The sequence below is a fragment of the Muntiacus reevesi genome, chromosome 2, assembly GCF_963930625.1.
Source record: "Muntiacus reevesi chromosome 2, mMunRee1.1, whole genome shotgun sequence".
In the NCBI taxonomy this organism is placed as follows: Eukaryota; Metazoa; Chordata; class Mammalia; order Artiodactyla; family Cervidae; genus Muntiacus; species Muntiacus reevesi.
Window position 1 is genome coordinate 201,011,801 of NC_089250.1, and position 27,628 is coordinate 201,039,428.

At 44.9% G+C, this 27,628-nt stretch overlaps 1 protein-coding gene across 5 annotated transcripts in view; it reads right to left on the reverse strand.

Annotated features, from left to right (window-relative positions):
- Window positions 1-2,486: 2,486 nt before the first annotated feature.
- Window positions 2,487-27,628, reverse strand: part of ARHGAP17 (Rho GTPase activating protein 17) — a 94,832-nt gene continuing 69,690 nt past the window's right edge. The window contains exons 15-22 of one of the 5 annotated variants that reach the window (XR_010661634.1): window positions 25,457-25,548; window positions 23,081-23,240; window positions 20,877-21,110; window positions 18,638-18,801; window positions 11,797-12,390; window positions 10,654-10,701; window positions 8,867-8,915; window positions 3,233-3,370 (exon numbers count right to left, since the gene is read on the reverse strand). Coding sequence is in view for 4 of the 5 variants with exons in the window: in XM_065924523.1 (XP_065780595.1) it covers window positions 3,240-3,370; window positions 11,797-12,390; window positions 18,638-18,801; window positions 20,877-21,110; window positions 23,081-23,240; window positions 25,457-25,548 (1,375 nt within the window). In the remaining variant the exon portion in view is untranslated. Of the gene's footprint in view, window positions 3,371-8,866; window positions 8,916-10,653; window positions 10,702-11,796; window positions 12,391-18,637; window positions 18,802-20,876; window positions 21,111-23,080; window positions 23,241-25,456; window positions 25,549-27,628 lie in introns of all 5 variants that reach the window. The other 4 variants (XM_065924525.1, XM_065924524.1, XM_065924523.1 and 1 more) reach the window with 4 other exon arrangements.

Sequence of the window (27,628 nt, forward strand, 5' to 3'; positions counted from 1 at the left end):
GTGGGATAGACCACAGGTAGAGAAACTAGAAAGAGTTTGTCTTAAGTCCTGCAAATATGAGCTCTTTAAGGATTCACTGGGCTCAGGACAGTACTGGAAGCTGAAGCTCTAAGAAGGGGAGAAGGGTCCATCCATGGAGCCCCCAAGGGAACCAGGGTATTAAAGAGGTTCAGGGACTCAGTCATTCCACCTGCATCTGACCTCTAGGGAATTCACAGGGTAGAACCCAGTACAATCAAGGCAGCGAGAGGACACCCTGACCCCCTGCAGCCTCCAAAGAGCTAGACCAAGAACAGGCAGATGGGTGCTGCCTGCAAGGGGTGCGTGGTGAGAGGCCCAGGTCCTTGGCCCTGGTGTTGCCGTGGGCAGGGCAGCAGGAACAGAAGGCCTGAGCACCCAGGACTGACGCTGCCATAAGTAGTTGTATGGAGAAGGGAAGGAAACACTCTGAAAGGCAGGTGCCAGCACCTTCCTTGATGGTCAGGGAAGGCCACGTGAGTTTGGATTACAGACCTCTCCACCTCTCTGATGGTGGGTATGGTGACAAGACTCTTGTCATGTGTAGTGCCTGGACAAGGTGCCGGCCACATGGCAACCCCCGCTCCCCACGCAGGGGTGATCCTGTCTCTGCGGCACCTTGGAGGTGCTCCTGTGGTGATGCAATGACAGCATTGACTACGAGCTGAGCCACCACGTCCCACACCATGACTCACCCATTCGGGAAGAAGGACAGTGGCTGCTGACACACACACACAGGGGCAAGCAAGCTTCCCTTTTCTTTAGATGGGAGCTGCTGTTTTAGGGTGATAGCTACAAACAAAAGGAGAGTGAAACGGGAACACTGCTCTTAAAGTAACGAGGGTAGGGTTTGCTCTATTTCAGAATCATTTTGCTCAAATAACAAAACACAGCATACATTCTGGGCACAATGTTTGCCATGGCCCTTCCTCCTCCCCAGGTACCCACACCATCGCATCCCAGCTGCCTCCAGAGTGTGAGTTCAGGCATCCTGGAAGAAGCGTCTCCAAGGTCTGCAGAGATGCCTGACTGTGGATGGCTGAGTTCCTTGGAGAAGGGGTCAACACTTAGAAGCAATGTATCAATACACGGAGACTTTTGCTTTCTTTAGAGGGTTTGCTTTAGCGCTCAACAGGGATGGGAGGGAGCAGAGAAAAAGAACAGAGGTGGTGTATGAGGAAGGAAAGAGTGAGCCTTCAGTAAACACAAATTTAAGATGGGGGTAAATAGGTTTACAGGTATATATTTTCAATGTAATTTAAAAGTGCAGGGAGTTAAACTTTGAGTTAAGAGAAAAAAGTGATTGTCTTTTACAAGTTAAATTTAAGTCAATTCATACAACTGTGGTACTGGAGAAGACTCTTGAGAGTCCTTTGGACAGCAAGGAGATCAAACCGGTCAATCCTAAAGGAAATCAGTCCTGAATATTCATTGGAAGGACTGATGCTGAAGCTGAAGCCCCAGTCTTTGGCCACCTGATGCGAACAGCCAGCTTATTGGGAAAGACCCTGATGCTGGGAAAGACTGAAGGCAGGAGAAGAAGGGGGTGACAGAGGATGAGATTGGTTGGATGGCCATCACTGATCCAATGGACATGAGTCTGAGCCAGTTCCTGGAGACAGTGAAGGACAGGGAAGCCTGGTGTGCTGTAGTCCATGGGGTTGCAAAGAGTCAGACACAACTAAGTGACTGAACAACAACAAAAATAGGGGAAGCAGGTCCAGTGGCTTCTGAGCAGGGGTCGGGTCACGGATGTGTCTGGCGAGCGATTCCATCAATGGAGCCGCTTGGGGCAGCCAGCATGGCAGCGGGCGTCCCAAGAGATGATGCCAAATCTGGGCCATGGGGTGGGGGCACTATCAACACAATATGTGTCCAGCCAATCGGCCTCACTTTGCTCCAGTCCCCCCTCCACGCTTCCCAGGTTATTTCAATCCTGGGGAAAGAAGTGCTTTCCAGTCCCTGGACGAGGGATGTCCCTGGAAGGTAATGAATGGCTCTGCCGCCTGCACTGAGTCTGTGGGGCTAAGATACTGAGAGCTGGCCTCTGAGTGTCTAAGTGTCTCTGGATAAGTGTCTCTAGACAAGAAAAAGAATCAGGACTGGTAAGACAAAGGAAGAGCCCAGCCCCTGGAACATTTGATGAGAGAGAACCAGTCTGGGTCCCCGGGGGCGGGTCTCACTGCTGCGACCTTGCTCTTGACCCTTTCAAACTTCTACATTCACAGTTAAGACTTTCAGGTGTCCCATCCACAAGTCTTTTTTTTTTTTTTAATTAAAAATTTTTTTTGACATGTGAGATCTCAGTTTCCCTGACCAGGGAGGGAACCCACGCCTCCTACAGTGGAAGCACAGACTCCTAACCACTGGACTGCCAGGGAAGTCCCCCATCCACAGGTCTCTGCAGTTAAGTGACAAATGACAACATGCACACACACAATCCACAGTTTTGCCTGCAAGAATGATAGTTTTCATATAAACCACAGAATATATTTAATTCAAATTAAACATGAAACTAGAATAACGTTCGGTCCTTATCAAGTAGCAATTACATTGTTTAAAAAAAAAAAAAGAACAGTACATTTCTGTCTACATTCTGGCAATCCAACAAGGCACAAGGCGATCCAGTTTGCTGAGGTGACGGATCCAGCAGTCACCCCCAATGCTCGTGGTTCAGAGGGGTCGGGGAGACACAGACCATACTTCATACAAAACGATTCTGCAGCATGTCTGAGGGAGAGGAAACTCCCTCGTGATAGATGAGAAGGAAAGTCCAAGTAGCAGGAAGTAGGTGAGCATAATGGTGTACTTCATTAAATAGAGAGTTAATGCACGGCTCTTTGTTCATTCCAAGTTGCCGATGGTGCTGCCTGCGTGACCAGCAGGGACAAAAGCTTCTTACACATGTCTCGGCAATGATACACCTTCCACTGTAGGTATATCTCTCTCTCTTTAAAACAAAACAAAAAAAAAATTTTTTTTTGGCATGATTCTTTCCCATGTAAAGAAAGCCAACTTCTTCAAGACACAGGTCATCCAGCTTTAAGTGTCAGCCTCTGCCCTCTCCTGGGGCTGCGAGAAGGCCGAGTCCCACATGGTGAGGCCCTTCTTCCTCCACTTCACTGAAAGCTTCTCACTGTTTGGTCTGCGAAGATTAACATCTGCCTGCCCCTGCTCCACTCGCCAGGGCGGGAGGGGTCAAGGGTGGGGCGTGGCTTCCTTCACAGGGCGGTACTTTCTGTATCATTGTCCATATCCAGCAGAATGCGGCCGGGCACGTCTTTGCTGGCTGAGTCTGAATGCATTTCAGGAAAGATGCTGCGAAGCGGTTCTGAAACCCTAGAATTGGCGTCTGGACAAAAACATGAGGAGACATGGTATCAGTGGTGTGGAAATGCCCAAGAGGCCACCAAGGTTCTCTGAGAAGAGGAGAAGCTGGAGAGTTTGAGAGTCAGCCCATGCACACACACTCCCCTACTACAGGCACCATTAGCCCTAAGAAGTCGGGTCAAGCCTTGGAGACCAGGGGCAGCCACGTGGCTCAGACCACTTGGCTCTGGTGGTCCTTTCTGGGAGCCCACAGCAATCCTCAGAGATGCAACCCTGGAAGGATCTGCTTGCTGTGACTTAGGAAAAGAGACCTTATTCCTACCAGTACCTCTAAGGCGTTAACGGAAGTCTGCTGACATCTGGGCTATGGGGAGGGCTGAGCTTCACTGGAAAGGGTTCCCTCCTCTGAGGCTGGTGAGTTTTCTCCTGTTATTAATGAACGCTGTGCCCTCGACCTCGGCATTAGTGACAGGTGGGGCCAGATCGCCCTGGGTGTGGGGCTGTCATGTGCACTGCAGGATGCTGAGCAGCAGCATCCTTCCCCTTAGCCCGTGAGATGCCGATGTCACACACTCTCCTTCCAACAGCTGACAGCCAAAGATGTCTCCAGACACTGCCAGATGTCCCTGGGTGGGAGATGGGAGGGCACAATCACCCCTGGCTGACAATCACTGGGGCAGAGCACCAAATCTCCTACAAATGTTAATTTTCTCATCTAATACTTGGGCAAGCATGCTAAGTCACTTCAGTCATGTCCAACTCTGTGCAACCCTGTGGACTGTAGCTCACCAGGCTCCTCTGTTCATGGGACTCTCCAGGCAAGAATCCTGGAGTGGGTTTCCATGCCCTTCTTCACGGAATTTCCTGATCCAGGAATTTCTCTTACATCTCCTGCATCGGCAGGTGGGTTCTTTACCACTAGCACCACCTGGGAAGCCCATTTCTCATACTTATATAACTCCAATTCCTTTTTCGTGTCTTACTATGTTGGCTGGAACTCTTTCTGTGAGATAGCAAATACATGGTCCTCAAGCATGGTCACTCATGTTCATGCTCATCAGACACCTGAGCCAATCACAGCCCTCTTCCTGGTGAGACGGTGAGCCTCAGATTCCTTCATCATGAACAAATACTTGCTCAGTACCTACCACATTCTAGCTGTGAGGATGCAGTAGTGAACAAGTCAGACACAGCTTTAGTTGAAGCCCATGGCTAAGTTGGGGAGACAGGCCTTCCAGTCTTGAAAAATTTGTTTCTCTAGTAGATGTGAATTCTAGCAAATGATGAGCCTTGTTAGAGATTTTAGGGCAGTGGAAGAGAGGCGGGAGATGTTTAGATGTGTTGTAGTTTCCTTTTGCCAGGTTAGAGCTAGTCATGTAGGGAGCAGGGAGGGAACCAGAGTCGGGCGGGAGGGTGGTGCTGGAGTTTCCCTGTTAACACTTAGAGCTGCTTTTCTGTACTGGCTGTGGTGCAGAGTCTGCCCTTGCTGGAAGCTGCTTTCAACAGTACTAAACAGGACTTCTGTTTTAGCCGCTCCTGATCCACATAGGCAGAACAGGCAAATACAGGCGTATCCTAGGAGGCTCACTTCTTTGAGACTCCTGCTCCGACATATCTCTATACCTCTGAGCTGCGAGATCTACTTACTTCCTGGGTGTCCCTTTTCTCTCAGTCACTCCTGGGTTGGCAGACCATCCCTTGAGATTTGCTATGCACCATAACTCAGGTAAATGTCCGGATTTATGGAGGTGCCAAGGTGTCAAAGAGTTGAGGTGCTGCATGTCATTTCAGACAGTTCAGATCTTACGAGAATTGTAAAGTCAACTGAATGACTCTGAACCACACTGTTTAATGGTATAGGTAAGGGTGGTCTATGTACACAGAATACACAGTCTCAGATTTGTCCTCAGCAGAATGAAAGTCAAAGAGGGCAGGGACCATGTCTGTCCTAGTTACAGTGTATTCTTAGTGCCCAGAACAGTGATGAGTTAATAGTAGACATTCAATAAACGTTGTGGCTATCTGTCTGTCTGGACAGAAGAATAGATAAAAAGTCATCTAGTCCAGCCACCTTTCTAATCTGCTTTGCCGATAGCCTCATGTAAAGAAGTAGCCATGTCTTGAAGACAACACTGATAGAGAAATTCATTGCTTTTACCATTATCCTAACCCAACAAGACAGATGGGACAATCAGCCAGTGCTGCTTCTTGGCTCACAGACTTTATAGAAATATGGAACTGACATGCATGATGCAAAGGGAGTGTGCATACGAGATAGATTTCTACTGATCAGTATCTCTATTTATATGTAAACGTGACACCTATCAGTCACAGATCCTTTTCAGAGTACAAACTTGTTATCTTTCTTCTTCTTCTTTTTTAATATCAGAAAATTTCTGGACTTGACTTTTCTGAATTTCTCTAGCTATTTATGATGAACACACATTACTTACATACTTAGAAGAAAAATGTGTGATGGGGCAAAGCGGAAATTCCTTTACTTCACCCTGCCTGGTTTGCCTGACGGACTTCCCCCATCTGGTGGATTTCCCCCATCTCACTTTTATAGGAATCGTTTCTTGAAAGAAAACAACACATCTGTTTACATACAAAAAGCAGTAAGAATCATGGCATGCGTGCAGAGCCAGCTTTCAGAAAGAGACTGATCTTTATCCCAGTAGCTGAAGCTACGGAGCAGCTACTGCTTTTCAGGTGTGGTGCTAAGTGCTCCACACACGTCACCACATCACGGCATTGCACTGAACCCTCGTGGAATCACCCCGAGGCGGCACTGGTGCCACCATAACATAAGCAAGGGGGAGCCTGGGGCGGGGCTCAGCTCTCTGGTCCAGGGGACACGGCCAGCACTGGAAGGAGGGGCTAAGCCAGACCTGCTGGGCTCTGGAGCCTGGTTCTTAATTTGCAGAAGGCCTCTCCGCCTCCCCAGAGGAGTCTGGATGCCCCTGGAAGAGGGGCCTGGGAGAGAAGACAGCACCTGAGCAGATAATGGCTTGAGTCTCAAAGACTCTGGCTCATTTTAGTGACTTAAAGTGTCACTAGTGTCTTTAGTGACTTAAAGATTTTTGGCTCATTATTTGTGAAGGAGATAAAGGTTCTTTTAGAATGATGCCTATAGGAGCCCTTTGATGTTTTTAAAAAAACACCTCCAAAACTTTCTGGCTATGGATTTACGCAAGGCATCATTTTTCATTATATGCACTCCAAGAAGGGCTGGTCTTTGAGCATATTTCTTGGAGTTAAGTTCATATGAAAGATATTATAAGAAGGCAGAGGAAGAGGGCCAAGTCACAGCCTCTGCTTGCTGGTAGAATGCCATGAGGTTCACCAGGGCTCTGGGGCTCTGACTAACATACCCTGGATCCACCAGAGGAGCCTGGTGGGCTACAGTCCATGGTGTTGCAAAGAGTCGGACACGACTGAGCTACTGAGCACACACACACATCGGAGAGCGGGCCCTCCGAGGGTGGGAACTGGCATTCTGCAGTTTAGGGTATGGTCCTAGAAAGTCTGTCACTTCAACAAAATTGAGTATGTGATTTAGCTGGTACGCCTACCCTTCAGAAAAGCAAGGTTATTCTGATAGCCACTTTGACATGTTAGGGGATCCAGATACAAACCTGAAATTCAACATTTCAGGCACCAGTGCAGGGTGAATCACCCCCATCTCAATCATTAAGTCCTTCTCTACGCTAGAGTCTGAGGGAATGACTTCCTTATAATCATCAGTTTTCTAGGACTGGGAGAGGCTTACTCATCTACAAGCGACTTTGGGAGAGGCTTACTCATCTATAAGCGACTTTGAGTCAACTTTTTATTATTTCAGTCAAAGGAGAGCACCTGTTCTGGTCTCACTGGATGTTTATCTTGACATGATCCTGACATCTACTTATTAAAAATAAAATGTAACCACTTACATGTCCAACTGTGAGTAATAAAACATCTGCTTAATGAAACATCATGTAGTCATTGAAAAACTACATTATAACACGGGAAATAGCATATGCTATAAAGTTATAAAAATTATATCATAATACAAGAAAGAGCACATGATGTAAAGTAAAATCAAAATGCAAAATCAAACTCTGTATATGCCAAACAATTATGATCATGCATCCCTTTGCCTTTTAGAAGAAAAAAAGACTAGAAGGAAAAAATAAAATATGAATAGTGGACTTCTTCAGTTATGGAAGGGTGATTTCTTATTATTTCTAATTTCCCAATTTGCTTTAGTATTCATATTTATTTATTTTTTTAATATATTACTTTTCTGGAAAGATTTTTTTTTTAGTGTGGACCATTTTTATGGTCTTTATTGAATTTGTTACAATATTGCTTCTGTTTTATGTTTTGGTTTTTTGGTCACAAGGCCTATGGCATCTTAGCTCCCCAGCCAGGGATCGAACCTGTACCCCCTACATTGGAAGGCGAATTCTCAACCACTGGACCACAAGGGAAGTCCCAATATGTTACTTTCATGCTACTAAAAAAAAGTTTAATTTTAAAAAGCAAAAGCTACGAGAACCAGCAAAGTGTCGAGTGTTTGATGATGACTATTGTGACTCGTTCTACCTGCTGTGCAGTGGACGGATGATTTACTAAATTAACGTTCAGGCTCACTAAATTAAGAATATCTTCTATTCCGTTCCTGCACAGGGAGCTCAGCTCGGGGCTCTCTGATGACCTGGAGAGGTGATGGGGTGAGAGTGGGGTGGACGGGAGTCTCAAGACGGAAGGGACATGTGCATACATATAATTGATTCATGCTGTTGAACAGCAGAAACTAACAATTTCTGTATCAAGTATAAAGCAATTATAAAGTATAAAGCAATTATACTCCAAAAAACAATCTTCTACTCCAGAGCACTGTCTTTTCCACCCACTACCAAGTGGCCCATTGGGATCAGCCTATGGAAGCCTGGGCTCCAGACCTAACACGTCTGGGTCTGTGCATGTGACTCTTTAAAATGGTGACACACGAATCTAATACCTAACTCTGATTATCTATCTTTTCTTGATAAAAATGATAATAAATAGCTACCACTGACTCAGACCCCCTGTATATGAAGAACTGTAAGATCCTTTTCTTATTTTATCTACTGTAACGCCTTGGATAGCTACTCTTGCAAATGTCACCATTTTACAGATCAATCAGGTGATGTGGTGCCGTTGTTACACAGAGAGCTGAAATTCGAATTCAGGCATGTCTGACTCTAGTGTGTGGTTCTTCACTACCCCTCAAGCCTGCCCGGGACAGAAAAGGCCAGAAGTTGAAGAGGTGACAAGGCCAGCCCGGTGACGACGTGCTGTGGGTGTGTGAGCAGAGTACTCAGATACTTGGCAGCAAGCATGAACAAAGCCAGCCTCCTTTCGTGCATGCACTGTTAGTGGGGGTGCGAGCAGGCAGGGTTAGAGTGAACGGTTAACATCAGGCATTAGTGCGCAAACATGATCATCAAGTAGCAACAATGCTTTGGCCAATCAGGTGCCTTTTCCTTACCATTAAATATTCCAATTTCAGTTCTTACTGAATATGGCAGGTCATACATCTAAATTATTTAATGAAATGTTTAGATTAGAACACTCTAAAATCTATTACTTTAAAAACAGCAAGATGTAAACTCTTTTCCTTGCAAAGCTAAAGTCCTACTGCTTTTCTTTTTTCCTACTGCTTTCTAGAGTAACAATTAAGAAGAGATTCAGAATGACAGCAGAATCCCTCCTTTCTCTGGCGCTAAGCTGCCAGAAATGGACTGCCAAACCTGTTTGGTATCAGTAATCTCCCCTGAGAGCTTATCTTAATCCCCAGGCCATAAATCAGTTTTTAAGATTAAATGCTTTCAGTGAATAACCTGTTTTCAGGAATTTGTCTGTCTAGAGTTTTCCAAGGAAAAACATGATTTCATAATAAAGGACTACCTGTCTAGGGAAGTTAACGTTTTCTTCTTCTTGAAAAATCCAATGACTGTATCCCAGATTGGTTAACAGCAGCATGATCAACATAAGCATATTCATAAATTCTAAATGCTCGCTTTTTATGTACTTCTAATGGCAATTCAGGGGATTTGAAGAAATTAAAAATTAATTCTGTAAAACAAAGATATGGTGACCTGGAATTTCTTGAGTTAGGAGAATTCAAAATACAGATTGATTTTTACAATATTTAGCTAATATCCTAGGAAAAGTATTTATAATATCAAATTTCACTTATCTGACAATTGTTAAAGTACAGAACATTACAGTGTCATAGCACATCAATAAAATAAGTTTCTGGAATAAAAACACCCGGATAACAATGGTATTGAAGAGCAGATACAATTCTGATTGTAGTCTTTCCTCTAAACAAAAGGGAAGATCTGGAAATAAAATTCTGATGTATCACAAGAATTAAAGTGTTAAAAGGCTCAGCCTTATTTAGGGTTTAGTCTTTTCACTCTGTGATTTCCACACCCAACTGGGTAACTGCAGACTTCTGGGTTCATTATCCAGGAGTCAGGAAGGTGGAATAAGACCTGAGCCCTCCACTGGTTGTAAAAACTGAGTCCTTGTTTTCCCATTCTGGTTTTTACTGAAAGCCTTCCTCAGGCCAAAGCTGGGAAAACTCTTAAGTAGCCCACTGAAGGCTTAAGGCTCAGATCAGCTGATTAGAACTGAGTTGCACACACAACAAGAGCCTTATGCCGTCCAAGCGTGGACCTAAAGGCAAGATTCAGATGAGCCTCACAGTACCTTTCAAAAAGCTCATGTGGTTTACGAAAGCAAAATGTAAGCATGCCAGAATGCAAAGAAATTTAGTGTGGGATCTTTGGAGAAAGAATGTTTCTTGGAGGGGATGGGGATCCTGAGAATTTCAAACACCGAATTAAGAAGCTCCATGCAGTTAATTAAAAATTAAAGCTCAAGACATAAGGGACGCCATTTTCTGGACTAACTGCACCCCAGTCCTCTTTGGTTGGATGCTGAGGGGCCAATCAATGACAGGGAAATCACACTGAGCAGAGCAGACGCTTGGGAAAGGTTTACCAAAAAGAAAGGAAACGTTTCTTAGTATTCTTATCTGAGCGGCTTGCAACTGGGCTCGAGATCTATTGACACTACACCTGGAATGTGGAGCACTGCAGCTCAAAGTGCTTCTGATATAAACAAGGGTGATGTCTACCCGCTAGAGAATGGATGGCAGGGGGTCGGACGGCTGCTCTTGAGCACAAAGTCAAAAGCACGTATACAAAACACAGCTAAGCAGGAGCATTTGGGGCTGCGGGCAAGCTGCTCGGGAGGTTTACAGACCTTACTCCTGGAAACCTTCCCCACCTGTGAGGGCGCTAGGAAGGGCATCTATCGGAAAACAAACAGACAAACACACCAATGTGGCTTTGTTTTTGTTTTTTAAATAAAAGCTCAGGTGTCATCTGAAAAAAAGCTCACAATTTTTAACACATGCAAATCACGCAATATATTCCTGGGGCGGAGGGAGGGGAAAGTTATCAAAAGAGAGACTAGTCAGTTAACCCTCACCACTTAGAGTGGGATGTATCCTTTGCTCATTTTTAGCAGAGATGTCATTCAGCATGGCTGGAGGGCCCAGAAGTATATTTCAGCTACTTCTCTAAAAACAGTTCCACTTAGGAAAATGTAAAACTATGCTGTTCTAAAAAATTATTCAAAGCTCCTAATTACCATTTTTAAAAACATAAAAAAAAATTCATCCATCTCATCCTTAAACAGTAAATTAGAGCACTTGGGATGGAAATTTTAAAAAAAAAATCACAAATAAATGGTCATGTTCCAGACTGCCAATAAAAAATATCCCATGAGAGAGGCAAAATCTGTACAATCATCAATACCTAAAACAGGTTTCCATAGAATTAAAAGGAAATCTCAATTTTGTTCTTTGCCATTAAAGGCTGGCATTCTCACGTGTCTCAAATCTCCCTGCTGAGAGCATCCGGTTTAGCACAAAACATATTTAAGACTATACCTGAAATGCTTCACTTACTCTAAATACTTTTAAAAAGAAAACAAGCATTTTAAGGAGGAATTCACTAAGAAATGAATATCATGCTCAAGTTGGACAACACCTTCCACTTGGATTAGGTCATTATACCTAGAAAATGTAGATGGTTCTTAAACATGGTGATCCCACACATCAGGGGCTGGCAAACTTGAAGGGCCAGGCAGTAACTCTGAAGGCTCTGGGAGTACAGGAGGACACAACACTGTTTTAGCATAGAAGCGGCTAGAAAGAGCATGTCAAATGGGCGTGGTTGTGTTCCAATAAGGCTTTATTTATTAAAACAAGCTGGGGGCCAGATTTGGCCCGCAGTCCTAGTTTGCCAACCCCTGATGTAAAATCGAAGCCTAAATGAAGGAGAACAGTAAAAAGCAAGGTAGAGTTGGCAGGGGGAACTGTCTGAATCCATTCCCACTTACCTGTGACTATTTTGGAGGCGGTGGGAGCTGCGATGCTGAGGTTGCCGTCCCCGGCGGGGTGCGCGCCGGGCGGATGAGGGGGCGGGGGCACGTTGGGCCGGTTCCTTGGCTTTGGTACTGGTCTCGGTCTCGGTAAGGTTCCAGCGTGTGGCTGTGCGGTCTCGGGGTTACTCACCGCCTGGCCGGGGTTCTGTTTGCCGAGGGGCGGAGTGCTGGGGGGCGTCGGAGTCTGGGGAGGGGTGTGGGACGACTGCTCGAGTCCAGGCTCGCCGGGCGCCCCGGGCGCGGGTGGGCCCTGGCTGCCCGGCTTGGTGAGCGGTGCGGCCTGCGTCGGGGGCTGCGGCGGCGGGTGGCTGGGGGCTTGGATCGGAGGCAGGCTGCTGGAGTACCTCCGTGGTGCCGAGAGCTGCGAGGTGGCGCAGGGCTGGCCAGGGGCCTGGCCTGGGGGCTGGGTGGGGGGAGAAGGGCTGCGGGTGGACGGCTTTGGTGACAGGCTGGGTGGGTGCTGAGATGCGGCTGGAGAACTCTGGCCCCCGGGATGGCCGGGAGGCGGGTTTCCTGGTTTCGGGGGTGCTGGAGCAGGTTTTTTAACAGCTGCACAAAAGAAAAACATCTCTCAGGAAGCGGAGTGGTCAATGGCCAACGGCCCCTGGACCAGGAACCGAGCTTAACCTCACTGTGTAAGCCAGGTGAGGTCCGGACCTGCCCCCACTTCCCAACCCCATGTCAGCCAGTTGGCACCTCCCAACCCCACGGTCTCAGCCTAACCGTGAGAAAAGCATCTGACAAATGCAAATTGACAGACTGTCTTCAAAATGCCAGGACTCCCCAGAACTCTCAAGGCCATGAAAAACTAAGGGAAGGCTAAGAAACTGTCATAGTGTAGAAAATGGTAAGGAGAGGCGATGTTGACTAAATGCCACTACTGTCCTGGGGAGGGGGCGGAGGCAAGCTGGGTTCAGAAAAGGGCCAGTAGAGGAAAAATTGGTGAGATCGTAACAAAATATGGAGTGTGGTTAGTAGTAATGTACCAGAGTTGGTTTCACAGCTGTGATAAAGTACCCTGGTGATGGGAGATGTTAACCATAGGGGAAAGTGAGTGAGAAGTACACCGAAACTCTCAGACTACCTTTGTAACTTTTCTGTAAATCTCGAATTATTCCAAAATAAAAAGGCTATTTTTTAAAAAGTACATTATACACATATAGGTCTTTAAAAACCCATCATTTTAAAAGCTGAATAATTAGAAAACTCAGTTAACAGAGGCTGATCCACTTACATGGAGTCAAGCACCTTAAGAACAGCAGAGTGTTAGTCGCTCAGTCGTGTCCGACTCTGTGACCCCATGGACTATAGCCTGCCAGGCTCCTCCATCCATGGAATTTTCCAGGCAAGAATATTGGAGTGGGTTGCCATTTCCTACTCCAAGAACAGCTAAGGGGGTCTCTAAGCATGACTAGGCTGCCTGTATGTAACCATGGACCCCTTGCCCTAAGGTATTCTCTCCTAGAGGGCATGATATTTTTTTATTATTATTATTAACAGAAATTCTACAAATTCCAGAATCATTTGTGCTAATACATATATTCTAGATAAAAGTATAAATCTGGATGATTGCCTTGGATTCAATTCCAAGAGTTGAATTGCATCACTCTACTCCCTACGCCAGCTGAGATCAGTATCTCTGGGGGTGGGAATTTGGTACCGAGGATGGCAGGGCAGGAGAGAAAAACAAGTCTGGAGCTGGTGTGGGGCTGGGAGAAATGAGTGGAAAGGAGAAACTTCAGCATTTTTTCAAATTTTGCTGAGATCCTTCTAATCCTCCAAGAAAGGAAGAGGGAAACAAAGGGAAGAAATGAAGGTGTATCATTCACCTAACACATGACTGGCACCAATTTAGGCCCTTTACATAGACTGTCTCATTTAGGTCTCATAAGCTCACTGCAAGATAGGCATTACCATATCCATTTCATGGTGCAGAAAACTGAGGCTCAGCGAGGTCAAGTGTTTGTAAAAGGTCACAGAGCCCGAACGGAGCAGAGCAGAGGCTCACACCATGTCCTGTGGCCTCCTTGGACTCTTTTTTTCTGTCTTCTTCCTTCCTACACTGCTTGGCTCCCTGCTCATAGGGTCCAGAATTCAGGAATAAAAAAGGAATAAAGTCTACTCTGCTGACCGGATAGAACTTTTGACCCTGGAAATGGGAAGATCTTTTCCCACAGAAACAACCAACCCACTGACAAAGGAATCTGGAACATTAGCTGCACTCTGGTGCAGCTTTTTAAGCAACTTAAAAAGGAAATTTTCCAGCATCCTGTTCTAAATAATATTAAGTACAAATTCATGCTGAATAAAAGATCATTCCTGACATTTAAGGGTGTAGAGGGAATCAGGAGAGAAAGCATGAGAGCAGCGTGACAAGGTCTAAGTCCAGCGTGGAGGCCAGGCTGGGAGGAAGGCAGGCCTCGTCTAAGCCCACCATGCAGGTGCTGGGAGGCTGAGTCAGGGTAGGTGGACGGTGCATAAAGGCTCAGACTCTTCTTGTGAGGAAGCCTGAGATCTATGACGCAGGATAAACTCCTAAAGGGGCTATGAAGTAATCTCAACCTCGATTCCAGGGCTATACCTGGAATCCTCGTAGAAAAGACCTAACTTCCCTTGAGCATCAGTTAGGATGCAGACAAAGATGACGGTGGCTTAGAGGAGAGCCTCCGTAAGGTTTTTTAATAGCAAAACTGTTATTTATTGTTTCCCCAGTCCTGGTTACAGAGATGATAATACAAGAAAATGAACTCAGAAATATACTCTTTGCCCATTTTTAAATGGGGTATTCTGTTTTGCTATTGAACTGTATGAGTTTCCTATATATCTTGGATATTAACCTCTTAATGTGATTGTGGTAATAACTTCACAGTTTATACATGTATTAAATCATCACACTGTCCACCTTAAAAAAAGAACTGCAATGTGGGATTCTGGATTGATACTGGGACAAAAAGAGAACTTTACTGGAAAAACTGCGGAAATGTGGTCAAAACCTGAAGTTTAACTAATAAAACTGAATCAGTGTTATTTCCTGATATTTATAGTTGTTGTGTAAAAATATAAAAATTTAAGAGAGGTTCAGTGAAGATTATGTGCACATGTTCTACACTATCTCTGCAACTCTCCTTTAAGTCTAAAGTTATATCAAATTTAATATTAAAAAAATATATATGTCATTTTATATTGAAGATCACCCATACTCCAATAAATGTAGTTTGGAGTTAAGACATAGGGTGCCCTGGTTCACATGGAATTCAACTGGCTTTAGAAACATCTTCAATGAATCATGTCTCTTTGTAGCCCAGAGTTTCTCAGCCTCAGCATTACTGACATGTGGAGCTAGATGGTTCTGTGTTGTGGGGAGCTGTCTCGCACATGGTAGGATGTTTACCAGCATCTTGGTCCTCCACACACTAAATGCCAATACCACTCCCCTCCTTGGTTGTGACAACAAGAAGTCTCCAGACATTGCCAAATGTCCCAGATGGTGGGAGGAGAGCAAAATCATCCCAAGATCTGAATCATTCAAGCTTCTCTAGTTCCCAGACCATACATATTTGAGTATCCTCTCTGTAACAGGCACGGGACCAGGACTAGGAATATAGGAGTGCATGAGACAGGCAAGATACCAGTTCTGTGAGCTACGAGGGACGATTAGTAATATGTTAAAACACAAATTAAAAAATTTCAGATGGAGAAAAAGACTCTGAAAGAAATAGAGTGATGTGATAAGAGAATGACTTGTGTGAGTGGTGGGAGTTGGCGGGTGGTCCTCAGTTCAGACTGGGTGGTCAGGGAGGGTTCATTGGGGAAGTCTTTGAGCTGAGACCTGAAGGATGGAGGGAACAGAGCACAGAAATGAATCCATGTCTGTACCACCAATTGATCTTCAACAGGGTACCAAGAATACACAATGGAAAAAGGATAGTTTTTTTCACCAGACAATGCTGGCAAAACTGAATACTCACATGTGAAAGAATGAAATGGCACTCTTATCTTACATGAAACACAGAGGTCAACTCAAAATGGATTGAAGACTTAAATGTAAGACCTGAAACTGTAAAACTCTTTGAAGAAAACACAAGGAGAAAGCTTCATAACATTGGTGTTGGCAGTGGTTTCATGGATATGACATCAGATGCACAGGCAACAAAAGCAAAAATAGATGTGTGGAGTTATATCAAACTACTAGGCTTTGGTAAAGCAACAAAAGAAACAGTTGACAGAATGAAAAGAAATGGGAGAATGGGAGAAAAATTTCAAAATCATGTATCTGAAGAATGTGTTAATTCCCCAAGTATATAAAGAACTCCTACAACTCAACAGCAAAATAAATAATAACCTGATTTTAAAACAGACTCAAGACTTGAATAGGCATTTCTCTAAAGATGACATAAAAATGGCCAACAGACATATGAAAAGGTGCTTAACATTGTAACAATCAGGAAAATGCAAATCAAAACCAAAACAACATATCACCTCACACCTGTTAGAATGGCTAATATTAAAAAAAAAGAGCAAGCATTGGTGAGAATATGGAAAAACTGGAATTCTTATACATTATTGGTGGGAACGTAGATAGGTACACCCATTATGGAAAACAGAATGGAATCTCCGAAAAAAGTTAAAAAATAAAACTACCATATTGATTCAAGAATCTCACTTCTGAGTATTTATCCAAAAGAACTGAAATCAGGATTTTGAAGAGATTATTTGCACATCCATGTTCACTGAAGCATAATTCACAATAGCCAAGATGTGGAATCAATCTACTGCCCATTGATGGATAACTGGATTATTTTTTTCTTTAAAGAAAAATGGTCATTTTTACTGAGGAGGTGAAAAGGTTTTTCTTAGTATAATTAATTTTTATCTCAATTTTATGATGAACAGGATATCAGCCCTTTAAGTGGCTCCTGATTTTTTTAATTTAGTATTCAGCATATTGGATATGGATCGTCTATACTTTATTGCATCTTCTATACTTTTATGCATCAAAAATTACTTCCAAATTTTTTTCCTACTACACTGAGAAGGGATGACTGGATTTTTAAAAAGGTGGTATATACATAAAATGGAATATTATTTAGCCTCAAAAAGTAAGAAATTCTATCATATATAACAACACGGATGAACATTAAAGACATGTTAGACTCTGTGGGAGAAGGCGAGGGAGGGATGTTCTGAGAGAACAGCATTGAAACAAGTATACTGTCAAGGGTGAAACAGATCACCAGCCCAGGTTGGATGCATGAGACAAGTGCTCAGGGCTGGTGCACTGGGAAGACCCAGGAGAAGGAGGCGGGAGGGGGGATCGGGATGGGGAACACACGTAAATCCATGGCTGATTCATGCCAATGTATGGCAAAAACCACTACAATATTGTAAAGTAATTAGCCTCCAACTAATAAAAGTAAATGGGAAAAAAAAAAGACATGATGCTAAGTGAAATAAGCTAGTCACAGAAGGACAGATTCTAACTGATTCCATATATGTGAGGTATCAAGAACAGTGAAACTCTTGGAACCAGGAGTGGGATGGGATTTGCCAGGGGCTGGGGGCAGGAGTAAAGATGGGAGTGATGGAGAGCTGGTATTCAACACGCATAAGGTATCAATCATGTTAGGTAGCTTCTGGAAGCTCCTGTATATCACTGTGCCTACAGTACAGGATTATATTATGCACGGAAGAGTGCAGTACTGTCTATTGTATACAAATATTTAAGGGGGTAGATCTCATGTGCTCCTACCCCAATAAAACAAAAAAGAAGGAACCATGTGAAGATGTGGGACAGAATGTTCTGGAAGAGAAAACATGTGCAGAAGCTCTAAAGAGTGAATAAGCTTAGTGCATCTGAGGAACAGAGAGAGCGGACCAGTAAGGATAAAGTCAGTGAGGGGGCAGGGGAAGAGCTGGACTCAGAGGCGCCAACCTAGACCACGTGGCCAGGCCAGGCAGGGTGCCTGGTGGGAGGTCTGCATGGAAGGTATGGAGGGCTCCAGCCAGGATGACGCACTCAGCTTTGTGGCTCAAAGCCATCCCCCTCCTGACGGGCATTATGCTGAGCGAAATAAATCAGACAGAAAGACAAATCCTGTATGGTATCTCTTCTACATGGAATCTAAGATACAACGGACTGGTGAATAAAACAAAAAAGCAGCAGACTCAAAGATACATAGAAAAAACCAGTGGTTACCACTAGGGAGAGGGATGTGGGGAGGGGCAAGGTAGGGGAAAAAAGGGGGGCGTTGTTATGGGATTATATGAAATCATGTGTGCAAAACTTTTGAAAAACTGTAAAGCACTATAGAATTTAAAGAATTTTTCATTAAAAAAAAAAAAAAAAAGTCACGTCCCTGCCTGCGGGGGTGAGGACCACAGCGGCACAGGTGGGAGCAGGTCAGATTACACGTGAATGGGGACCCAGAGGCCCAGAGCCCAACCCAGAGAGCCTGGGGGCTCCCAGACCCAGGAAACCTGGCTGGGACAGAGGCTGTGGTTCCGAAAACAGAGTGAGGGCTTGGAACACCAGATTCCTGGAAAACGGGGAGCATTTCTGGAGAAACGACTGTTAGGCTTGGGAGCTCAAACATATTCTGAAAGGTCTGCTTGCCTGGTCCCCATTTTTCCACTTCCCTTAAGGATTCCTTTCCTTAGCGACTGGTTTTTCTGCTTGCCAGTATGCAACAGACATGGAACCATCAGCCAGAGAGCTTCTCAGCCTGACCGCTACGCTGACCCAGGGAGGTGTGCGTGTCCTTCCCCAGGGGCACGGGTGGAGGTGGCGGGGACTTACCTCGGCGGACAGTGTGCGGGCTCGGGCCGGCGGAATTGTGCGCGGGACCCGCGGAGAGCTGATGGGAGCCGGCGGCTGCCGGGGCCTGGCTTGGGCCGGGGGGCGCCTGACTGCTGTTCCTCCCGGGCGCGGGGGCAGCCACAGAGTCCTTGGGCTTTGGAGGACTATGGGGAGCAGAAGCCACATTAGATGTCAGGCATTCCCAGCTAGAAAAGCTAAACATGCTGTAAAGAATGGGATCCCCCCTAGTTTCCCCCATAGCAGGCAAGGAGGTGGTCTGAACTTTTAAATAGCTCACTTGGAGTCTCTGAAGCTGGTATCTATTTGGTGCCAGGCAGGACCACAGATTTTGAGATTCATGGCACCAGATGGTCTTCCAACTACTCTGTCACTTAAAAATCACGAGAGGCCATTTTGCAGCAATTGATGAGAAATTTCAAGTTCTAATGAGCTTGTATTGTACTTAAATTGGGCAACATTAAAAGATATGAAAGGGTTTTTGGACTTCAAAATAAGGCCATTTTGACATAAGCATTGGACAAAACTAAGCAAATACAGTAGCAAAACACTAATGCTACTCTAAATGATCAAGTGCTCAATTATAAAAAACTTGACCTGCAGGAAAGAGAAACTCTGAGAGGCTAAATGATTACTCAAGGTCCAGGGTGGGTTAATAGTGGTGTAGAGATCAGACCTGAGGCTCCACTAATCCCTGGCTCAGAACTTTGTATACTGAACTTTACAGCTACAGTTTGTCAAGGTAAATGCCATTGATGAGATGTACCTCAAGATAACTACAGAGCATAAAAACCAAAGAGCAAATTGATGACAGAGATCCTATTTGTCCTTCTGCAGTGACGACTAATTTCTGTCGTAAGTGAAATATTTTGCCTGACTAAAACAAATTGAATGCTGCAGGTAAATGAAAATGTGCAAGTCTGCTGAGGCTTTTTCTCCAAGCAAAAGATTTAGGCCCAAATGAATACCTGTGTGGCAGCAGTTATGGACAAGCCAAGGTGGAGCTTACAACTTGTGTTTGAAGCACCAGGGAGTTTGAAGCCTTAGCTATTTTTAACCAGAAACTATATTTCCTTCAATTATGCTGGTAGAAAGGAATTTAGGAATGCACAAAGCCCTCAGAGTTCAGCTATGAGAATTTAATGAGATTCTCATCTCATCATGCTTTGCACATGATAAGCAGTCTCTCCCTGCCACAGGAGAAGACCTGAGGGAGCTCCCCCAAGGCAAAGTCACCTCTGGGCAGGAAAAAAGTGCACGATTCACAGGTCATCCTTGCTTTATCTTTTTACTTTATTTGATATATGAACGTTCAGTGCTTCATAGGTGGCCGAGGTAGACCAAATACCATAAAAATGTTAGCATGTACAAGAGGGGCTCATCTTTTACAGCAGTTGCCAGCTCTGAACCAGCCAACATACCACCTCAAGTGGCCTCTCGTGGCCATCTGCCCAGGTCAGAGTGGAGAACTGAATTCACAACAATTCAATAAAGGTCTCCAGGTCAAAGGCATTTTTCCTTAAAGTTGCTATAAATTCACAGTTCACTCCAGGTGGCTAATCAAAAGGTGAAGTAACAAAAGAGCCTCCTAAGAAAATCGACGATCATTTTCTGCTTTGTACTCATGTATCACCTCTCCTACAAGACTTAAAGTCAGGGGGCGGCGGGGTGGGATGCTCAGTATAGTGGCCAGCACATATTATTCAGTACTCAGTTATTCAGTAAATCTGACTGGATGGATGGATAGCTGGATAGATGGATTAATGAATGGATGGTGGACGGATGAATGGATGAATGAATGGACGGATGAATGGATGAGTGAAGGACTGCAAGGAATATAATTATCTTACTAACTTGTTACATTCCGACATTTACTAGCTAGCATTCTGGATGACAACAAGCAAATGCTAGTGAACAACAAGTACACATCAAACAGGTAAGAGAGGCTTATGACTGAGACACCTATTAGCTTCTAGCTTCCCAAGCCTAAAGCAGTATGGTAAAGAATGCAAGCAAATGTTGCTTTCTTTTGAAAACAGGAAAGGAAGCAAGCAATTTGGAGTCTTTTTTTCCATCCTTTGCCAAGAGGAGGAATGAAGGCAAAGACGGCTCATGCCGTGCCAAGTGATCCTTGCGGCATGGAGGCCGTGCCCGCAGGCCGGCACCTGCAAGAAGGCTGGGGTGTCCGGCACCCACGGCCAGCAGAAGCTGGCCTCCTTACCTGCTGTCGCCCGGGCTGGGCCCCGGCTCCAGAATGCCCGCAGAGGAGGGGCCAGTCCCACCCCCTGTGTTGCTCTCGGCCCTAGAGCTCTGGGGAGGGGGCTCTGGGCCCGCTGGAGCCAAGGTGCTGCCATCTGTGGGCGGGAGTGGCGGCTGGAAAGCAGGGGATATGTGCTTTCTACTTAGGGTGCCACCCCGCCGGTGGGCCTGGAAGTCCATAAGCTTCACACCAAAGCTACACAGAGAGAAGAAACAGTGAACAACACACATGCGAGCCGACCACTGACACAGAAGCCCGTCGGTCCCCGCGTGTTAAACCCCACACGCGGGGACAGCCACCCAAGTTGCCCAGCATGCAGTGAAGCGGCAAGGACCGGATGAATGGTCACGCCTGTTACCCTGGCACGGAGTAACAGGGCTTTATATCTGGACCTGGTACTGACCAACGTCCTTTCTCAAAGTGGGTGTGAGCGGTTGAAAGCAAACACGCAGGCCTCATCCTGAGTGAGCGCCATCGTGTCAGCGTGTTTATTTCCATAGTTTATTTCCACAAGGCCATCACCTGCAATCTGTGTGTCTGGGCATCAAGGTGGAAGCTGAGTACAGAAGTGCCACCAGCGGCAAAGTAAGACAGCCTTACATCGCATCTTAAGCTGAGATGTAGAAACTTTGGTCTATGCATATGCAAAGAATATATCCCAAAGGACACGTTGTTTGTTGTTTAGTTGCTAAGTCATGTCTGACTCTTTTGCGATCCCAAGAACTGTAGCCCACCAGGTTCCTCTGTGCATGGGATTCTCCAGACAAGAATATTGGAGTGGGTTGCCATTTCCCATTCCAAGGGATCTTTCTGACCCAGGGATCAAACCCACATCTCCTGCGTCTCTTGCATTGGCAGGCAGATTCTTTATCACTGAGCCGCCAGGGAAGCCCAGAAATAATGGTAAATATGCAAAGAATATATCTGAAAGAACGTATAGGACTGGGAAAATAGTTGCTTTGGGAAAGGAGATGGTGGTTGGAGGATAGTTAAAAGGAAGATTCACTGTTTACTGAAGCCCCTGGTGTATGAACTTTAACACTCTTGGCCAGTTCAAAAAATTAAAAAGGTATATGGCTGCCTGAGCTTGTGGTTACTCGGTCAGCTGGTGGGGAGAATCCACCCAGGAAGATGACTGGGAACTCTTTGTCATGTGCTAACTAGACCCTAACACTGCATTCTGTAACTTCAAATACACAAAGGCTAATTCTGAGAAGGACGGTTTGTCATCAGGAAGCTCTTCTGCCTGTGTGGATGTGGGTTCAGAGGAGTGAAGCTTCTGCACATAATAAGTGTGGCCTCCAGAGTGACAGAACAGAAAAGTAAAGGCTTTTCCTTTACCGTGGGTTTTAAAAACAAACAGCAAAAAGGCAAAACAAAGAAAGAGACCTCACTTTAAGAGCGGGCAGTTAGAATAAGAGCTTGTTGTTTAGTTTTAATGTAAAACTATTTCCAGTAAGATTATTGCATGTACATGAGAAAAGCACATGACTCCTAACTCAGCGTTACTGGTAAACACAGTAGCATTTCAGCATACATGTTGGCCAGATTGGCATCTGAAGGCAGAAATCACAAATAGCCTTAATAACCTTTGAAAATCCCACAGATCACCCAAGGAGCCTAGTATAGAGACTAGTACTGTCTCTTACTAAGTCCGACACAGTTTTTTTTCTTCCGGAACTGGCAAAAACTGAGGCTTCTATGGTTGGCGTCCAGTGAGGAACCAAGTTGTACTAAACATGTGTGTCTTTAGACACCAACTCACACAGATCACCATGAGAGGTGGGTTGTTCTCACATTCACTCCTGGACAGACATCCTCAATATTTAACTTTTTTTCTTTTTCTCCAATCAAGTACATTTAGGTGAATTCATAACATGTGTGTGATGCTACTGTGTAGGGCTCATCACAGACCACCAAGCAAAGCTTGACTGTGTCAGGTACGAGTGTTAACTGACGGCTACACACCTACTTTGGGGGCAGATTAATGTTTGCAATGAACTAGAGCCGAATTCCTGAAACTATCTGGACTCTAACAGGCCTGGGAGCAGACTGAGTCAGTCCCGAATGACAGGTCCACTTTGGTGGGACCAGGGACCACGGGTCCACCGACTCTTCCCTGGGCCATCTCCCACCACCGTGAAAATCCACAGCCCTGAACGCACCTCTCCTTCTTCACCAGGTCCCCCTCCATCACCGCCATGCTGGCAGGCCGCTTCCTCTCCAGGGTCCCCGAGTCGACAGGGTCATTTCCAGTGTGGGATGAGTGATTGGAATTTGGCGTGGTGAGAGGTACAAACGCTTCTGACACGTTAAATTCCACCTCTGCCGGAAGAAAAAGAAATGTGTAAATTAGACAAAGCGCACGGGGGTCAAGAGAGCTGGAGAACACCCCACTGGGATGGGAGACTCATTCTTTCACCCACGAGCCCTCACTATTTCACAAGCGGAAGCCCCAGGCACCTCATCTTCTTAAGGACAGTTTACCAAACCAGGGTGGGGGGTAAAGTAAGAAAACTAGAGCTAGGGGAGGGGTATGATTCAGCATCCAAGTTACACAATTCCCCTGCTTTCTCTTTTCTTAAAAAAAAGATCATGGAATATGGAAGAGGACACTGAGCATGGGTGACTACTTACTGGAAGCAGAAAAAACGAAGATATTTACAGCTTAATATTAAATAGATAAAAAGGGCGGTATCAACTTCATACTGTCTACAGCAGGTTCTGAAGACTTATTTTCTCAAAATAAATCTTGGCTCTTAAAAGCATGATCAGGGAAGCCTGGGGTGCTGCAGTCCATGGGGTCACAAAGAGTCGGACACGACTGAGCGACTGAACTTATTGAAAAGTATGATGCTAAATGAAAGAAACCAGATACAAAAGACTACACTCCACACTCTTATTTATATGAAAATTTTTAAAAGGCAGACTGTAGACACGGAAAGCAGATGAGTGATGGCCACAGGTTGAATGATAGGAATGACTGAAAAGCGTCATGAAAGAACTCTCTGGGATGATGGATATAGTCTATATAATCATTGTGGCAGCTAGACACTGGATATATTTGTTAAAAATCATTACATTGTACAGTCAGTTGTTAATTTATGCAAATTACACCTCAATAAACACTGACCCCCTCCAACAAAAAGGAAACCCTGGGCAGAATGCCAATTATCACCTATCTATCACACATTCACTATGCATCCTTACATGACTGGGGTGTGATTCTGGCTGGCGGGAACTCAGGGAAAGAGACAGATGAGAAGAAAGATGACCGTGAAGAAAAAAGACAGAGGAGAAGAGATGCGCTTGACCAGGCTTCAAGGAGCTTACACTCCAGAGGGTGACAGCTGGGCTGCTCCGGGCAAAGCTGGGGTGGGAGGGCCAGACTCCCAACCAGGACCCGAAAGGGGGCCCTGCCCCCGAGGATGCCTGCATGTCGGCGTCACCTCTTCTATAGAGCCATCCCTGGCCCTCTGTGCCCACACCTGAGCCTGTGAAATTATCCCTCCTCCTTCCTTCTGATGTGTCACGTGCTACAGTTTCCCTGATGATCAGGTCTCCTTCTCCAGGGAAGACAGCACGTCTTACCAGCAAACACATGCACCTAGCGAGTACTCAACATACACTGGCTGAATGGATGACTCCATGTGCCGTGAAACAAAGTGAAATACCCAACAGTGAGGTTACTATTGTGTGAAAACAGGAATGCCAAGGGTCTAAAAAGAAGTGTGAGAAAGTAAAGGCAATGTGACGGGATTACTTATGCATTTGTGTCCTTAAAAAGATTGTCTATACATAGAACTCTTACATAGCTCAGCAATTCCACTCCGGGATACGTACCCAAAATAACTGGCCTGGGAATTAAAACAGGTACTTGTATACCAATGTTTAGAACGGCCAATTACCAATAGTCAAAAAGGTGTAAACAGCCTAAATGCCCATCTATCAGCTAACAGATAAACAAAATGCTATTTATACATACAAAGAATATTATTCAGATTTTTCAAACGGAATGAAATTCTGATACATGCTACAACATGATGGCCCTTGAAATTTTTATGCTCAATGAAATAGGCCAGACACAAAGGGTTAAACATTCTATGATTCTACCTCTAGGACTCGCATCGAACAGGCAAATTATAGAGACAGAAAGTTCAGTTCAGTTGCTCAGTTGTGTCCGACTCTTTGTGACTCCACAGACTGTAGCACGCCAGGCTTCCCTGTCCATCACCAACTCCCAGAGACAGAAAGTAGGACAGTATTAACAGTTACCAGAGACTGAGGGGCAGAGATAATGTATACTTATTGGTCAATGGGCAGAGAGTTTCAGTTTGGAACTGAAGAAGCTTTGGAAATAGATGATGATGGTTGCACAACACTGGGAATGCAGTTAATCCCTCTGAATTGTACACTTAAAAAGGTATTTTCATGTTATGTGTATTTTACCACAATGAAAACTTCAAAGATAAACAACAAAGAAAGATTGTTTATACTACTATTATGCATTAGTGTGTCAATGAAATCGGAGCGGCAGTCACCTTCGGGGAAGAACCAGTTGGCGTGCTGGATGATGGGTTCGATGACTGCAACCACGTGGACGGATGTGGCGGCTGCCATCTCAGCGAGCGTTCTGCAAAGAAAGTTGACAACGTTAAACCACCTCCCCAGGGCTGCCTCTAATTTCTGCAGGCTGAGTCAGGGCAATTCAATTATATCAAAAGGATAAAACATTTAAGTACAAAGGCAAAAATGAGATCCACCAGGCCCTGGCCTAGGAGTGTGGCAGTGATTACCCAGGAAGAAAAATTACCCTAACTCAGCTGTCACTCCTTAGTCTGTGCTAACAAGTACGACGTAAGTCAGTGACCAGTGATGTCTCAGAATGCTGGTTTGCAGTTGTTTGGGGAGACGGCTGCATTTTCCCACTCCGTAGTCTTGCCCATGGAAGCCACACTGTCTAAGACCCCGGATCACATATACAATGGTGATCATGGCTATGATGCAACCAAGCACATGTGGTGTTTCAGGGTGTCTCTTATCATAGAAGACCTGGGCTCTGCGTTTACATGTATTAACTAAGGTTGTCACATACGGATGTGGACTGGTCCCAAGGTGCGTGTTCAGAAGTTGACAGTGTCTGAATGCCAGGGCTCACAAGAACGAAAATAAAGAATTGTTGTTCCTGCCACTAAGGAGCTCACATCCAGCCCAGAGTCAGAACACAGGACAGCAGATGGGCTGCAAGGGCCTGACACTTACTGAGCACCAACCATGTTCAGAGCCTCAGAGTCTTCACTGCACTTAATTTGCACAGCGTCAGGACTGTTCTGCAGTTTTCCATATAAAAGAGGACACTGGATCTCCGACAGACTGGATCCCACATCCGACTGTCCCAAACCTACTTCCTCCCTCCTTTTATCACTTGAACCTGTCTTTCCACTGGGAAGAATACTTTTGCTTTGATTTCCAACCATGTGAAAGTTTTAGCTCCTTTCAATTCCAGATTAGTTGGAATCTGAATCCAAATTCTGCCTGAAAATCACCCTCCCCACCCGTTCATACTTCCCCTCCACCCACCTGGATTCTGATCCTCCTGCCTTAGAACCTTAGCACTGGGGAGGAACAGTTCACTGGTGTTCCTGGCCAATTTTTCTTTTTGAGGAGGTATTGTTTACCTATTGATTTCAAAACCTTTTTATATATTTGGATATTTTTAGAGGAACTCCTTCCCCATTTGTGAATTGCCATTTATTTAAGGAGCTTTTTGACTTATTGATTTGTTTCCTAAACTGCTTTTATGCTTATAAAACCCTCTTACATTATATGCTCAAAGCTAATAAATATTTACCTGATGCATTTATGTTTATTTACTTAATTTTTTTTTACGTGCTACGTTTACAACATCACTGTTTATATTTGCCTCTTTGGTCTACCTTGGAATTTATTTGCTATAGGATACGATGCACTATGTAGTTAGCTTTTATATCCACTTATCTTTTGCTTTATGACGTTGGATCTTTGTAAGTAATTTTATAAATTATAAATTTATAAATTTCCAAAACAAGAGTGGACATTACATGAGGAAATTGATGAATTAAAGATAGAAAAATTTTGATTCAGAAAGTCCTTATATTTTTTGAATGGCAACTTGAACCGTTCATGATTTTACAAAGCTGAGGAGCAGTGAGGGGAGGCAGGGAAGAGTGGTGAAAGCTAAGGACAGATCCTACGGGCCCCACCACTTCCCTGCTGTACAATAAGCAAATTATTTGTCCTCTCTAAGCCTCAGCATCCTCATCTGTAAAAATGAGGACAGATCACTGACTTCAAAAGGTTATGTGGCAGACGTCAACATGAGTGGCTTCCCAGACGCTTTCTAGTTGACCTCTTAGATACCTCTCCTCCAGTCAATCTACAATTCTCAGAGCCAGCAAATAACCTTTCTAAATGCAATTGGCTCAAGTGATTCTTCTGCTGAGAAATCTTGATGCCCTCTTCCCAGCATGACCCATAAAATAAGTTCCTAACATCTCAACAAGATGCATGAGGCCCTTCATAAAGTGGCTCCATAAATTTCAGCCATAGCCTCATGACCCCTGTGCTCACGTTATATGAGACCACGTGACACCCCACCCCCAGCCCCAAACACAGAGACCAGGGCCTTTTCATGCCCTCTGTGCCATGGCCACTCATCCATCATCAGCCAAGTG